Raw genomic sequence first — 12,819 nt, forward strand, 5'->3', positions numbered from 1 at the left:
GCATATGTAACCTCCCATCTAAGCTGGAATAATGTAAATAGTTAACTATGGAAAACCTAATACAATAGTAAAATTAAAGAGGAAAACAGAAAATGACTTTTTGTGTTCACTCTCCCTTTCGTCATATTCTTGCATCTTTAAAAACAAGAACAAGCCTTGTGTTGTTGTACAATGTCATAATTTATGTATTTTGTTTGCATGCAGGGAAGGAGTCTGATGTATGAGACACAGAGAGCCGTCCAGTTCGTCTCCACTCATGGAGAAACCCCACTCACCACTCAGCACTATGAGGAGAACCAAGGGTGTCTGCAGTGGTTCTCTTAGGTTTGTGTTTATAATCGTATAGGAAATGACTAAAACTGAATAGGACGAAGGAACTGTTAAGTGCGTCTTATGTGCCTGAATTTTCTTTAGTTGTGGGATGACAGAATGTGATCAATTAGGAGGGTGATATTATTTTGTCATTTTTTATAATGTGGAAATCTGCTTCCAAAATAATGATTAAGTTCCAAAAAGAACACATGTTGAACTGGTTTTCAATCTAATAAAAGACCTGCATGTTTTTCTCTACACTTTTCCCTTTATGTTCAGAATACCTTTACAGTGAAGTAAGGTCTCTATCAAAAGTAAATCAGTTAACCTGTGTCTCCAGTTGAAGTTTGCTAGTTTTCACTTGATGAGCCCCTAGCAAAGGTGAACCATGTTGTCAGGGTTGTGACCCTTGATGGTGTGCTCCCTAGTGTATTTAGAAACCTTTTGTACCTTTTTAGGCTTTTGATTCTTCACTAACAAGAGGCACTTGAGCAGAAGCAAACCTTTAATGGAGAGCTACCCTAACAACTAAATTAACACTTTGTGTACCGTACCTTAGTGATACAGTTGTTCAAAGTGAATTGTGTACTTAAAATGAAGTATTCTTATATAATAAAATCATACCCATTTTGAAGGAAAAAAAATGGAATTAATGTTTTAAGATCAGAAAAATGCAAAACATAAGAAAGCAGATGTGTGCCTATTTCCCCTTGACTTTCGTCATAAAATCCTAGTAAGGCAGTCCAAATGTTTGTTGTTTCCTGGTCATTGTTAAAATGAACAGAAAATAACAGATTCATATGTATAGTGACAGACAATGACAGCATTTTACAGTATGTATAGACACAATGTTTCAGAGCTGGGTATTCTATAATGGGTACACAATTCCAAAAATGTAGTACACCAGCCTTATGTTCAACATTCATGATATAATTTGTCTCATTGTCCACAATTTTTCTCTTTAGTTTAACACATCCAGAATAAATGTCTGTGATAAGTGGAGCTAGAGATGACTGATAAATGCAAAGAAATTTAAACTGTGTTTAGGACAGGGGGCAGTTAAATAGTTGGATGGTTTTGTGAATCTCTTGAGTTTTGTATTTAGTTGTTCTTCATTTTGTGATTCTTTTCTGGACAGAACTAAGATGTTAAGGAAGTTACCAAGATGCTGCTGTTGAAAGTGAACCGTATCCTGATATTTTCAAAGTATAAAACATTCTCAGCCTATCTTGAATTCAGTTTGCATTGTGTTGTGGATTTTCATTTGAACTGCACAGCTGCAGGCATTTTATGAAAATATAGTTCATACAAAAAGTAATAATTTTATAAGTTTTGTTATATTTTAACAAAACAATCGTTAAAGCCAAGATATGCACTTCTTAGGAAAGGACTGGCTCTGCTTTATTTCAAAATCTCTCTTGTTACCGAGGTGGATTTCATATTTATGAAAATCATATTATGCAAAGATGTGATTTTCTTTCACACTTGCTAGGAGAGTCCAGTGGTTTGATGCAACGGTGCCTAATGGAATTGGATTAAATGGAAGGGAATTGTTCATCAAATCGCACTGTACTGAAGTGCACTATTGGCTTGTGACAATATGAAATGGCCTTATGTACTGTTCTGCTCTCTCTTCATGTGAGGTGTGGGGTGGGGATTCTGGTGGTGATCACCTTAGCGTCTCTAGTCGCCTTCATGTTGGAAACCTCCAGGACCAACGGGAGTCACACCATCTGGAACACGTACACCGTGGATCCCAATCATGTCAAGGTTGGAACACTTGTTTCGAATTTGGAAATGTAAAAGTACTTTCCCCAACAACTTCTACACCACAGCTGTAGATAAGAAACAAAATGAGTATTATTTTCATTTCTGAGGTGCTTCATTTGAACTGAGACTATAGTTTTATTATTTCTTATCTCTTTCTGCTTTCGGTGTATTCTACTATTCTTAACAACCTCCTGGATTTTGAGTTGGATGTAATCCCTTTAAACTGGTGTTAAAGCCATGGCAGGATAGATGAGCAAATTTGTTGCACGCCTTTACATGTATTGTAGGCATTGAGCAGCATATAATACCTTCAGGATCGTCAGTTTCTCACACGCTACAGTAAAGACACAAAGTCTTTCAAAGTTTAAGAATTCTCCTTAGCCTGTTGTGTAATTGTCTTTCAGTTTTAGGAATAAAAAGGTTTAGGCTACAGCTTAACTTTGTGACTACAATAGTGTATTGTATGTACACAAATCTAGTTTCCATATAAACTGAGTTAATTTTTTTTTTAGTAAAACCTAAACCTAAGCCTCACTCTGCTGCTTTGGTAGCTCCTTTATTTCAACTTTCTTCTTTTTCTATTCCATAAAGACAATAAGGTTGTAATTTAGCCATTCTCCCTTTTCTTCCCAATGAAAGTGTTCAAAATGTTTTGTGATTTCCTGATCATCTCGAACTGTCAAATGACATTTTACAATTAGACACTATTATTTTTGCAGTTTAGTGGTAGTACTGTATGTTCCATCATTATGGAGCTCTAATGATGTTTTCATGTCTGCAGCTGGTACACTCCTTTGTTAAACAAGTCCTGCAGCGGGAATGCAAGCCCTCTTTCGCCAGGAAGGAGATGGAAGCGAGATTCAGCACTTCCATCCAAGTTCAGGATCATTTCCTTTCCAAGAACTCCCAGTTCACAGAGACGATATTTCAGTACCCACCGCCATTTGGGTTTAAGGACTTAGGCGGGAAACTGCTGGAAGTCCTGAGCCTTTTTCCTAGCCCTGCCAAGGAAGAGGCTGCCAAGTCCTGCCGGCGTTGTGTTGTAATTGGAAACGGAGGAATACTACGGGGCCTGGAGCTGGGAAACCTGATCGACCAGTTTGATGTGGTTATCAGGTAAGCTTTCCAAGTATGAGGCTGTAGACGTTGGGGACAAAAAAAAACCTTTATATCTCGACTGGATTGTTTTGGTAGCTTTGATTTATGATGGAAATTAACATATAATCGTAATGAATCATATTTCCTCCTTTAGGATACATTTTTATAATGCCTATAATAGTTATAATACCACAAATCAGAAATTGCTGCACTACTGCATTATTTCTGCTCCTCCTCTGATTCCAGGTTAAACAGTGGCCCTTTGCGCGAGTTCAGTAAAGATGTTGGCAATAAAACGACGATCAGGATGAGTTATCCTGAGGGCAGCCCGGTGGTGTGGGAGGACGTTGACCCTGAGGTGCAGTTCGTGGCCGTGGTCTATAAATCGGTGGATTTCAGCTGGGTGAAGGCGATGATGAAGAAGGAGAGGGTGGTGAGTTCCAGCTGCTTTTCAGTTTTGTTTTTTCCCCCCTCCAGCTGGAATCTTTACCAGCTGACAGTTCATAAAAAGGCACAGAGAGCCCCTTTGTTTTATTTTTGCCTTCCTCCTGCTGATCTAATCCCTGCCCTGCTCTGATGAAGAGTGATATTGTTCATTTAGCCAAATAAAAAATGCAGAATAATGCTGCTGACTACGTGGTCTGCTGAAAATCTGATAAAAACATTTATTGTGCCTCTTGTAATGGAGACTGTATTCATTCCCTTATCCTCAAAGTTAAGGAAGGGCAAGAGGTTGTGGAAATGTACAAATGCTACCTTTAAAATGCAGTCCTTCCTCTACATGGGTTGCACAAGACTCAGCTTCTGTAAATTTGATTTTACCTTAGAACCACCTGTGGGTCCTATTAGAAAATGTTTGAGTTAAGGTGAGTTTATGATATGTGTGTAAATAGCTCAGAGTACATGCATTGTGGTCTCCAATATACCAACATTCGCCAGGGCTCTGTTTTGCAACCTATGGCCCACCTGCAGATTATTGACACTCAAAGCGATGTTTGTCCAAGGAAAGCAGCACATGCAATACAAGTCCAATAAGCCACAAATTAAGTTAAAAAAAATGTTAAACTATGCTTGACTCTTCTGTAATTCTCTACAACATGCTATTCAATGAAAGCTCTTTAGCATAGGAAAAAAATATATTTACTTGCTTTATTTACTGCATTATTTTTAGTGGGGATAACCTATTGTTTTCACAGGAAAACCTGTAATCTGTGCTGCTGATTAAAGTTAACTGTGAAAAATGTTAAGTCAAAGAATTTGGACAAAATGGCAGTTGGCTGAGATGGCAAAATTGGAGGTTTGCTCATTCCAGCCCTTTTGGAGAGATGAATATGGATTTGTTAACATAAAGACTGTGCTGTTTGTGCTCTGAGTGCATGGATATAAATTACGTACTGTGATGAGCAATTCTTGTGAGTTACTGTGATTCAGATGGAGGTCTGGGGAAGATGTAGCTAAGGCATATATTAATTGTTGTGAGGGGAAAGGAATTGACCTCAAGAAAATATTTTCTGTGATGGCTGATGATGCCATCATTGGAAAACAGGGGATTTTTAAGATCATTGCAAAGTACATTGGCCACCCCATGGTAAATTTACATTGTATTATTTCATCAGGAACACCTTTGTGCTGGGGTTTTTGTAATCTTAATGTGATGACTATGGGACTACATTGGTGACATTTTCTTGTTACCTTGATGCACAGGCAGTTTCAAACTCTGCTGTGAACCCGAGCTTGAAGACCTCGGCAAGGAAAAACAAGGACAAGAATCACACTAATTGGCATTTATCAATCTAATCATTTTATATAATATATTGTAATATAGGGGCCATCCTATATTCCATCCACCTTAATCAGATAATTGAAGCCTTAATTGATCTAATAAATTTAGGGCGGAGCGGTGGCTCTGTGGCTAAGGATCTGCGCCTGTGGCTGGAAGGTTGCCGGTTCAAATCCTGCAGCTGGCAGAGGAATCCTACTCCATTGGGCTCCTGAGCAAGGCCCTTAACCCCAACTGCTCCAGGGGCGCCGTACAATGGCAGACTCTCTCCCTATCTGTGTCTGTGTGTCTCATGGAGAGCAAGCTGGGGTATGCAAGAAATTGTAAAGGGTTAATAAAGTGATGTTATTAATAATAGTAAATAATAACTTTTATTAATTAAAATATAAGTAGGGCTGTTTTTTATATTGGAAAATGTCAGTGGCACACAAATCAGTAAAAACCAAGTGCATGAGCTAACTTCACACACTCCTTGTAAAAAGGTGCCGACCCCTGACCTAGACAAAAGAAAACAATCAAGTTACTGTTTAACTGACAGCGGTAGAAGTTTTAGGTTCCATTCATTAGGAAAACAATAGCAATACAATAGAGCTACCGCTGCTGTTAGTCAATGCTTAAATGATAAGATCGCTTTATTGGCCATATACAATTTCTTGTATTAGGAATTTGTCGTTTCGCATACCCCAACTTGCTCTCCACGAGACACACAGACAGGGAGAGAAGCTTGGGGTCAGAGCGCAGGGTCAGCCATTTATTCAGGATTCGAACCAGCAACCTTCCAGTCACAGGCGCAGATTCTTAGCCACAGAGCCACCGCTCCGCCCCAGTTATGGCAGCAGTTAAACATTCCTGGTATATTGTGAAATATATCAATAAGAAGCTGAAACCGTTCCGAACTTAAAATGAATTAAACTGTCCATAACAGGAAAACAAATGATGTAGTATAGAACACTTAAAGAGAAAAACATCAGGAAGGATCACATTACTGAATTCCAAATTGTACAACTACAGTGGCATCAGCATTATGTAAATTAATAACCCCTTTTCAGTCTAGATCATTTGCCTGGAGTGAAGCCTGTTTGATTTTTATCTTCAATCAGGCTCCAGAAGTGATTCCTTCCAGAAAGGTCAAATCACCACAGGCAGTCCTGGTCTGCCCCACACAAAAGCGGGCCTGGTTCTCTTTAATAAAACGGGGTGATTTGGATTAACACCATTGTTGGCCAAATCAGACCCCATGGTCTCCTTTCGACACCGCGGTGTGGACTTCGAGAATTTAGGGTAACCCTGTCAAATCAACAGCTTGTCACTGTAACTTAAAGGGAAAGAGAAGCTGCATTTGTACATGAGTAAGACGATTTCCATGTCCTGGTTATCCACCTGATACAGTGGAGGATACAAACCAGGGCTGAACTCTTGGTTTTGTGTCAATGCTTATCATGTGAGTGTCCATCAGTGCTGTCTCATGTCACAAATATAGACGGAAATATGAAGGTGGTGAGACAGGACAGCTTATCGGAGTACAAATGCAGGTGATGATGTGTGACCATCATTTTGGAGACTCCTGTCTGGTAGGTTTGATTTGTGTAGTTAGCGTGTTGCAGGGGCACCAAGGTTGCTACCATTTACTAAAGCGCAGCTGGAGCCCCACTTGACCACAAGGTATTTTCAGTATTTTAGATTTAACAAGTGAGAACAGATTAAGATCTCTAAAAGTAAGTGAAATTGGGATAATGATCTCATTAAGAGGCATTCATAAATGTTTGACTTGGAATGAAGCAAAAGCATTGTGACTGAATGTATTTGTCTAAGGAATACGTAAATAAAAAAGTACCAAAGTTAATATGAATAATCCTTCTTCTTAGTCGTTCTGGGACTGGCTGTTTTTCTGGCAGAGGGTGCCTGAAGAAATCCCCATAGGGATCTCACAGTTTCGAATCTTGAACCCTGAAATCATTCGACAGACGGCACTGGACCTGCTCCACTTCCCTGCTCCAAAGCCGAAAATCTGGGGGTGGGACCAGGTAACTATTTCTTTTAATTAGTACAGAAGTACATAGGGAGGAGGTATGATTGCATAAACCCATTATAAACTGTGGCTTGGTTTTCTTCTAACACTTCCAGTTTACACAGTTGTCACCCTGTGTGAACTAGTTGAACTACTATTGTGGAGCTACAGTCATTTCAAAACACAGTGCGATCAGATAACATTGTGAAAAGTCAACAGCCTAAGTTATTTCAGGTCTGTGAATGTGACCGTGCTCTTGGATGGGCAAGGCATAGGCTCATATCAATGTCAATAATACTGTATATATGTAAATAAAATGCAGATGTTACAATGGACATGCTTTATTAACTGCATTTAAACATGTTACTCGTTAGTTTTGCACCCTAGTGTATCTGTACAGAAATGTAACACAACAAAAAGATTATACGTTTGCTAGTAAAATACATAAAAGTGTAAATTATTTTTATTGTAACGTCTACATTTTCCACAGGTATGTAGTATTTCTTGGTATTCCTGATGTACACATATTAGACCCAGTATTTACACCAAGTTAGACCCAGTATTTTCCTTAGGCCCAGTATTGACACCAAAAGACAGTGGTGTTCATAAGTTAAATCAGACTCTGAATTGGCAACTAATACAGAGAAAAAAAAATAAATCTGGATCGGATTTGACTTGTTTTATGGTTAAATTTACTGACAAATTTAGGACTTGCTACAGGATATGGTTTTATACTGTAATTGACTTTAAAATGATAGTCTGATGCCAGCTACATAAATATCTTTGTATACAGTACAAGACACATTATTGTTATTATTAATAATCTTTGCAATAACTTTGAATACGGGATGAATCTTAAATTCATGAATAATAAAAACAAAATATTGAGACCCTTTTCCCAAAATCATTGATAAAACAGGTGTATACTTATGATTTGGAGGTGAATCAATCTTTGTAATTCACCTGCATACAACTGAATCTTCCATAGTCTTATAGTATATTCATTTACTTTTTTTACATTTACTCAGCTTCATACCTCCCTTCAAACTAATATTTCTTTCTACAAATCCTTACAAATTTAAATTGCACATGTAATTTGCTGTTTTATGTTAGATTAGTATTTGCCAGGAATATTTCCTTCAGCTGGTGGCTTTGAATAATAACGAATGCGGATTAACAAAGGTGTGATAAGTAACAGGAGAGTAAGAACTGAAACAGGTTTGGCAGGCCTGATCACCAGTCAGTGTTAATACCAGGTTCGAGGTTATTAGGTAAAACGATCATGATGTGAAGTTGAGAGCAGTCAACCTTGTTTTATAATTGCAGGTGTGCATTGGCACATGACCATAAATTAAAGGTGGAAACTGACCATCTTTGAGGTCTGATGCATGCGTATGCCAAAGGTGGCTGGACTAGACTTAATATATAGAATATAATAGTTCGAATTATTTACTCGCTCTATTGATCTGTCTGTCCCATACAGATTGTCTGATGTTTGACTTCAGTTTAAATGCATGGAAATGATATTCAACATATGGAATTTTTTGCATTAAGAATTATTTTTATCTTTGTTGAATTTAGCCCATTGGATGAACCATGATGACAACTGGAATGAAGCTATGGTTTTCCAGTTTTAGTTGGGCATTTGGCATTACTCCATTTAAATATGAGCTGATGACACAGATAACTTTTAGGACTTTTTGTGAGTCAGATAAAACAGAAAAAGTATTCATTGTCAATGTAAGTTAATTTTGCTGTCAAAAGAACAATGACGTGCAGTCTCTGAGGAGGTCATTAACGGTTGGTTTAAAGATGAAAACAGTTTTTATGCCACAGTGCCTTACTATAGGGGAGAAGGGTGGGGCAACAGGTTATTGCTGTTCTTCCAGGCTGTAGGCTTTGAGTCATCTTCAGAAAGTGTTTTTGATAGACATCCCAATTCCAAAGGCAACTCAAAATGGCAGAGCCACATGGAAAAATAATGGCAAAAAAAAGCGCCAAAAAATAGGGATCGAAATGGAAAGGTGATGCTGTAACAAAATGGCGGGACTGCTAACTGAATGAGAGTGAAAAGCTAGGAAGGGGCTGGCCTAGAAGAAAGGACTCCACAGCACAATTCTGACTGACCCTGCACTCTTGTGTCTAGAACGTGCCGACCCTGGGAATCAGCGCTCTCAACCTGGCCACGTACCTGTGCGACGAGGTCAGCTTAGCGGGCTTTGGGTACAACCTCAGCCAGCCAAGGGCTCCGCTACACTATTATGAAGATGTTTCCATGGACGCCATGCTGGTGCAGCACATGCACGACGTGGATACCGAGAGGACGCTCATCGGCAGCCTGGTGCGAGCTGGCATCATGTCGGACCTTACCGGAGGAGTTCACTGCAGCTTCTGCGGGAACGATGAAAGCTAACGCTGAAGGATTTCTCGCTCTACTTGATTTTTCAAGTGTCTTTCAACCTTAGAACTGACAGTGATGATGATTATTTATTCAATATTAATAGAATATTTCTCATTGAGAATTCAAATACAAAGAATACAGGCCTGCTTACTGCTCATTCTTGGACATTAACTTTATTTATGTAGAGGTGTTACATGCTACTGTGGAGTCCTGTAAATGAGTTGCACCTCAGAAACCCATCTTTTTGTTAAAGATTTTTCTTTTTACTTGTACATATTTCAAGAACAGTTATGAACTTTTTCAAGGTGCTTTATTAATTTGTTTCAATTTGTATTTATTTGTTTTTCATGTTGACTTTTCACATAGTCTTTTGCATTAGGACCATATGTGTATTTTCAGTATTATCAATGAATTGAGTCTTCAGATTTTATTTTTGACAGCAAATGTAAAAGAAGCATGTACTTTATAGATTTTTATTTGAAAATTCTTGCAATATCCGCCCTCTGTTGAAATCATTCATCCTTTTAATTTGTAAATCATTTTTTCCGTAATTTTATACAGTATTGGACTTCTGTACCTTATTAGATTCCGAATTTCTGTTAAATACCATATCAGTGTTTGTCATTCTTTTGCCCAAAGATAAATTGTTCAATAAAAAGCTATCGGTTGTAATAATTAAACTAAGGTAAAACATATGAGGCACTGAACTAGAATACTCGGCTCCATAGCTGTCACAGGATGAGGCTGCTTGAACGGGACTAATTTGTTTTTTACCTCATATCGTCATCAGTCTTGCAGATCAAAAATATTCTGTTTGTTTTCTCATGTTGGCTGTTCATATGTGCTTTTAATATCGCCTCAAACGTGAATAGGGTGTTTGTATGTTGACGATCTAATATGGTGCAATGGACTCCAGCATTTCTGACTTCCCAGAGAATGTCTGCATTATTGTCTGTGAATAAATGTAGAGCCTTTTTTGTTTTGTGTATATTACTGAAAACCATTACAGTGTTCTTTTTGTAAAACTGCTGTGTGATTGTGTAATTTTCTAGTTGCTTTTTATAGCATGATTGCAGTTTACGGAATAATTCTAAGAAACGTCTGTGTGCTTTGCGTGCAAGTTTGCATAAATCTGATCAAAGCAAATCTGATCAGACTGAGTGGTGATCCATCTGTAACAATGGATGTCATCCAGTCATTCAGGTAAAATCTTAGTAGTACCTTGACTTCTGTATGTATAGTAAAAAGAGAGGGGTATTTGTTTTTTTTTTCCTACAGTGTGGCACATTAGCTTCCTACTCTAGTCTATACTCAACTGTTAGAGAATCGTAAAGGAACAAATACTTGTAGATACCTGTATATTACTTTGATTTACATAGTGCAATAAAACAAGACCTTGTATATCCAACTTGCATGAATATGTATACAATTAAGCCACTTTGAACTGTATTCTTCAGTAACACTGTGTGCATAATCTTAATACGTCATATTACAGACCCTCAATATACTTTAGAGATTAATCTAAGGCACATTTAAGTTACAAGAACCATCGCTGTTAAAAATAGTTTATCTTGCCAGGTTTGAAAAGGTACAGTGCAGTGAAGCAATGAGCTGCGTCAATTCAAGTCCATGATGGCACCCTACCTATCTGTTGTAGTGAAAAACATCCATTTAAAGAGGAGCTTCTGTTCCAATTTCTCAGACTGGTTATTAAAGCACAGTAACAAATTGATGGTATTGCAAAATTTTACAAATTCCAACATAGCACAAAACTGTGAACTTTGTGAAAGTACTGTATAGTTGCCATTTTGTTGCAAACCCCTAGTCTTGCCACACGCAAGGGCAAATGTTTGCACAAATTGTGATGTGAAGTGGCCCTTCCTGCTCACTAGTCACTGTAATGACTGATGTAATGTGATGTACAAGCGAATAAGTACATAGTGTGCAGGAGACATTTCATCACAGAAATGTTTCAATGTGACGAAGGGTGATGAAAGGCATTAGGCAGGCAGGTGCTTACTCCGTGAGTCTGATGATGTGTCTTATTACACTATTGACAACAAATTGAACAACTTTAAGAAATCAAAATAATTGACAAGTTTGTAAAGTAACTGAAACCAGCTTGATTTTAATGGAAATAAGATTGGCATACAGTACTTTTAAGAAATTCTGTGATACTTGTGATACAGCTTGTTTTTTTTGTATTGTTTTTTTCCATAAAAAGCAGTTGCTTAAATTCTTAATTTAAAACCTAAAAATGGTTACAAATGTGAGGATGCCGATGTAGCCTGTTTTATTCCTTACTTGATAAAAGTATCTCATCTAGCTGCTTCTTGAAAGAAGCCAGGATTTCGGCTTCAACTACATGCCTTGGTAGTTTGTTCTAGACTCCCTTTGGGTAAAGAGAAGTCTCCTTTTCTCAGTTTTAAATTCCACTTAGTTTGCACTTGCTTTAAACACGAGCTGGAGAGCACAAGTGGAAGTGCAATTAAACTGGAGAATTACTTTCTTTGGTCTTTTTTGATTGCTTTGTTCCAGCTATGTAAGACTGCATTTCTGTCATTATTTTATACTTGCATTCTTCCACCAATTTTACTGTTTAATGCATCACAGTATTTTAGGATGTTTGAAATTAATTTTATTTTGCATGTGAGCTAAAAGGTCTTTGGCCAATATATTGCTATAAAGCAATGTGGTCTTATGTGTACTTAAGACGGCTCAACAGAAAACCATTTTGGCTTTAGGAAATCAATACATTTAAACAGAGCCGCATGCTAGAAACAATCTACAGTCATGCATGATCTGAATATTTTTCTTCAGTGAAACTGAGATCAAGTAAACTTGGTTAATTTACTCTGGGCCAATGTATTTGGAATCATTAGTAACTTTTGTCAGCTTAACGAAGAGTGACTTCTTTCAAGCAGGGTATATTAGCTAGGATGTCATTTTGGGAGTTAAATCCTGCTGCTTTGCTGGATGCTGAAATACCTGAAATGTGGAATAAAAGTCATCCACAGCTCTTTGGTTAACAGGGCAATGTTGCAGTTCCTGGGAGTTGGAATATTATTATTTTCTTTATTTTTGTATATCCTTAGTTTTCTTTAATCTGATAGTTTCGTTTTTGAAAGTGAATTGTGATTGTATTTGTGTTTAAACTTAGCTGTCACAACTGGAAATGGGTTTGTTATGGGTATGTTCTGAGATTTTTTTCAATTTTCAGTGTGATGACCCCTTCTCCTTTCAATTAACCTGTATATTTCTTTCAGTCACATTTTAAAATGTGTATTTGATGAGTGTCATTAGGGGATTTTGTTTGTTCTGGCCACAAGAGTGCATTCACTTCGGCTGAAAGTTGGTAGGTTACGAGTGTTTTGTGTCTTGATGTTTAATTTTCTAGTTTTAATCAAAACATAAGTCATCCTGCAAACCAGTGTTGGTTTAGCTGTCAAA

At 37.7% G+C, this 12,819-nt stretch overlaps 1 protein-coding gene across 2 annotated transcripts in view; it reads left to right on the forward strand.

The window, feature by feature from the left end:
* st3gal5 (ST3 beta-galactoside alpha-2,3-sialyltransferase 5) overlaps positions 1 to 10,394 on the forward strand; it is a 28,224-nt gene extending 17,830 nt beyond the window's left edge. For both annotated transcript variants that reach the window (XM_088630858.1, XM_088630859.1), the window contains exons 2-7: positions 205 to 324; positions 1,956 to 2,082; positions 2,864 to 3,198; positions 3,427 to 3,613; positions 6,826 to 6,984; positions 9,115 to 10,394. In XM_088630858.1, coding sequence (XP_088486984.1) covers positions 221 to 324; positions 1,956 to 2,082; positions 2,864 to 3,198; positions 3,427 to 3,613; positions 6,826 to 6,984; positions 9,115 to 9,381 — 1,179 coding nt within the window. In that variant the 5' untranslated portion in view covers positions 205 to 220 and the 3' untranslated portion in view covers positions 9,382 to 10,394. The remainder of the gene's footprint in view (positions 1 to 204; positions 325 to 1,955; positions 2,083 to 2,863; positions 3,199 to 3,426; positions 3,614 to 6,825; positions 6,985 to 9,114) is intronic.
* Positions 10,395 to 12,819: the final 2,425 nt, after the last annotated feature.

This window comes from Lepisosteus platostomus, chromosome 1, assembly GCF_059453375.1.
Source record: "Lepisosteus platostomus isolate fLepPlt1 chromosome 1, fLepPlt1.hap1, whole genome shotgun sequence".
Classification (NCBI taxonomy): Eukaryota; Metazoa; Chordata; class Actinopteri; order Semionotiformes; family Lepisosteidae; genus Lepisosteus; species Lepisosteus platostomus.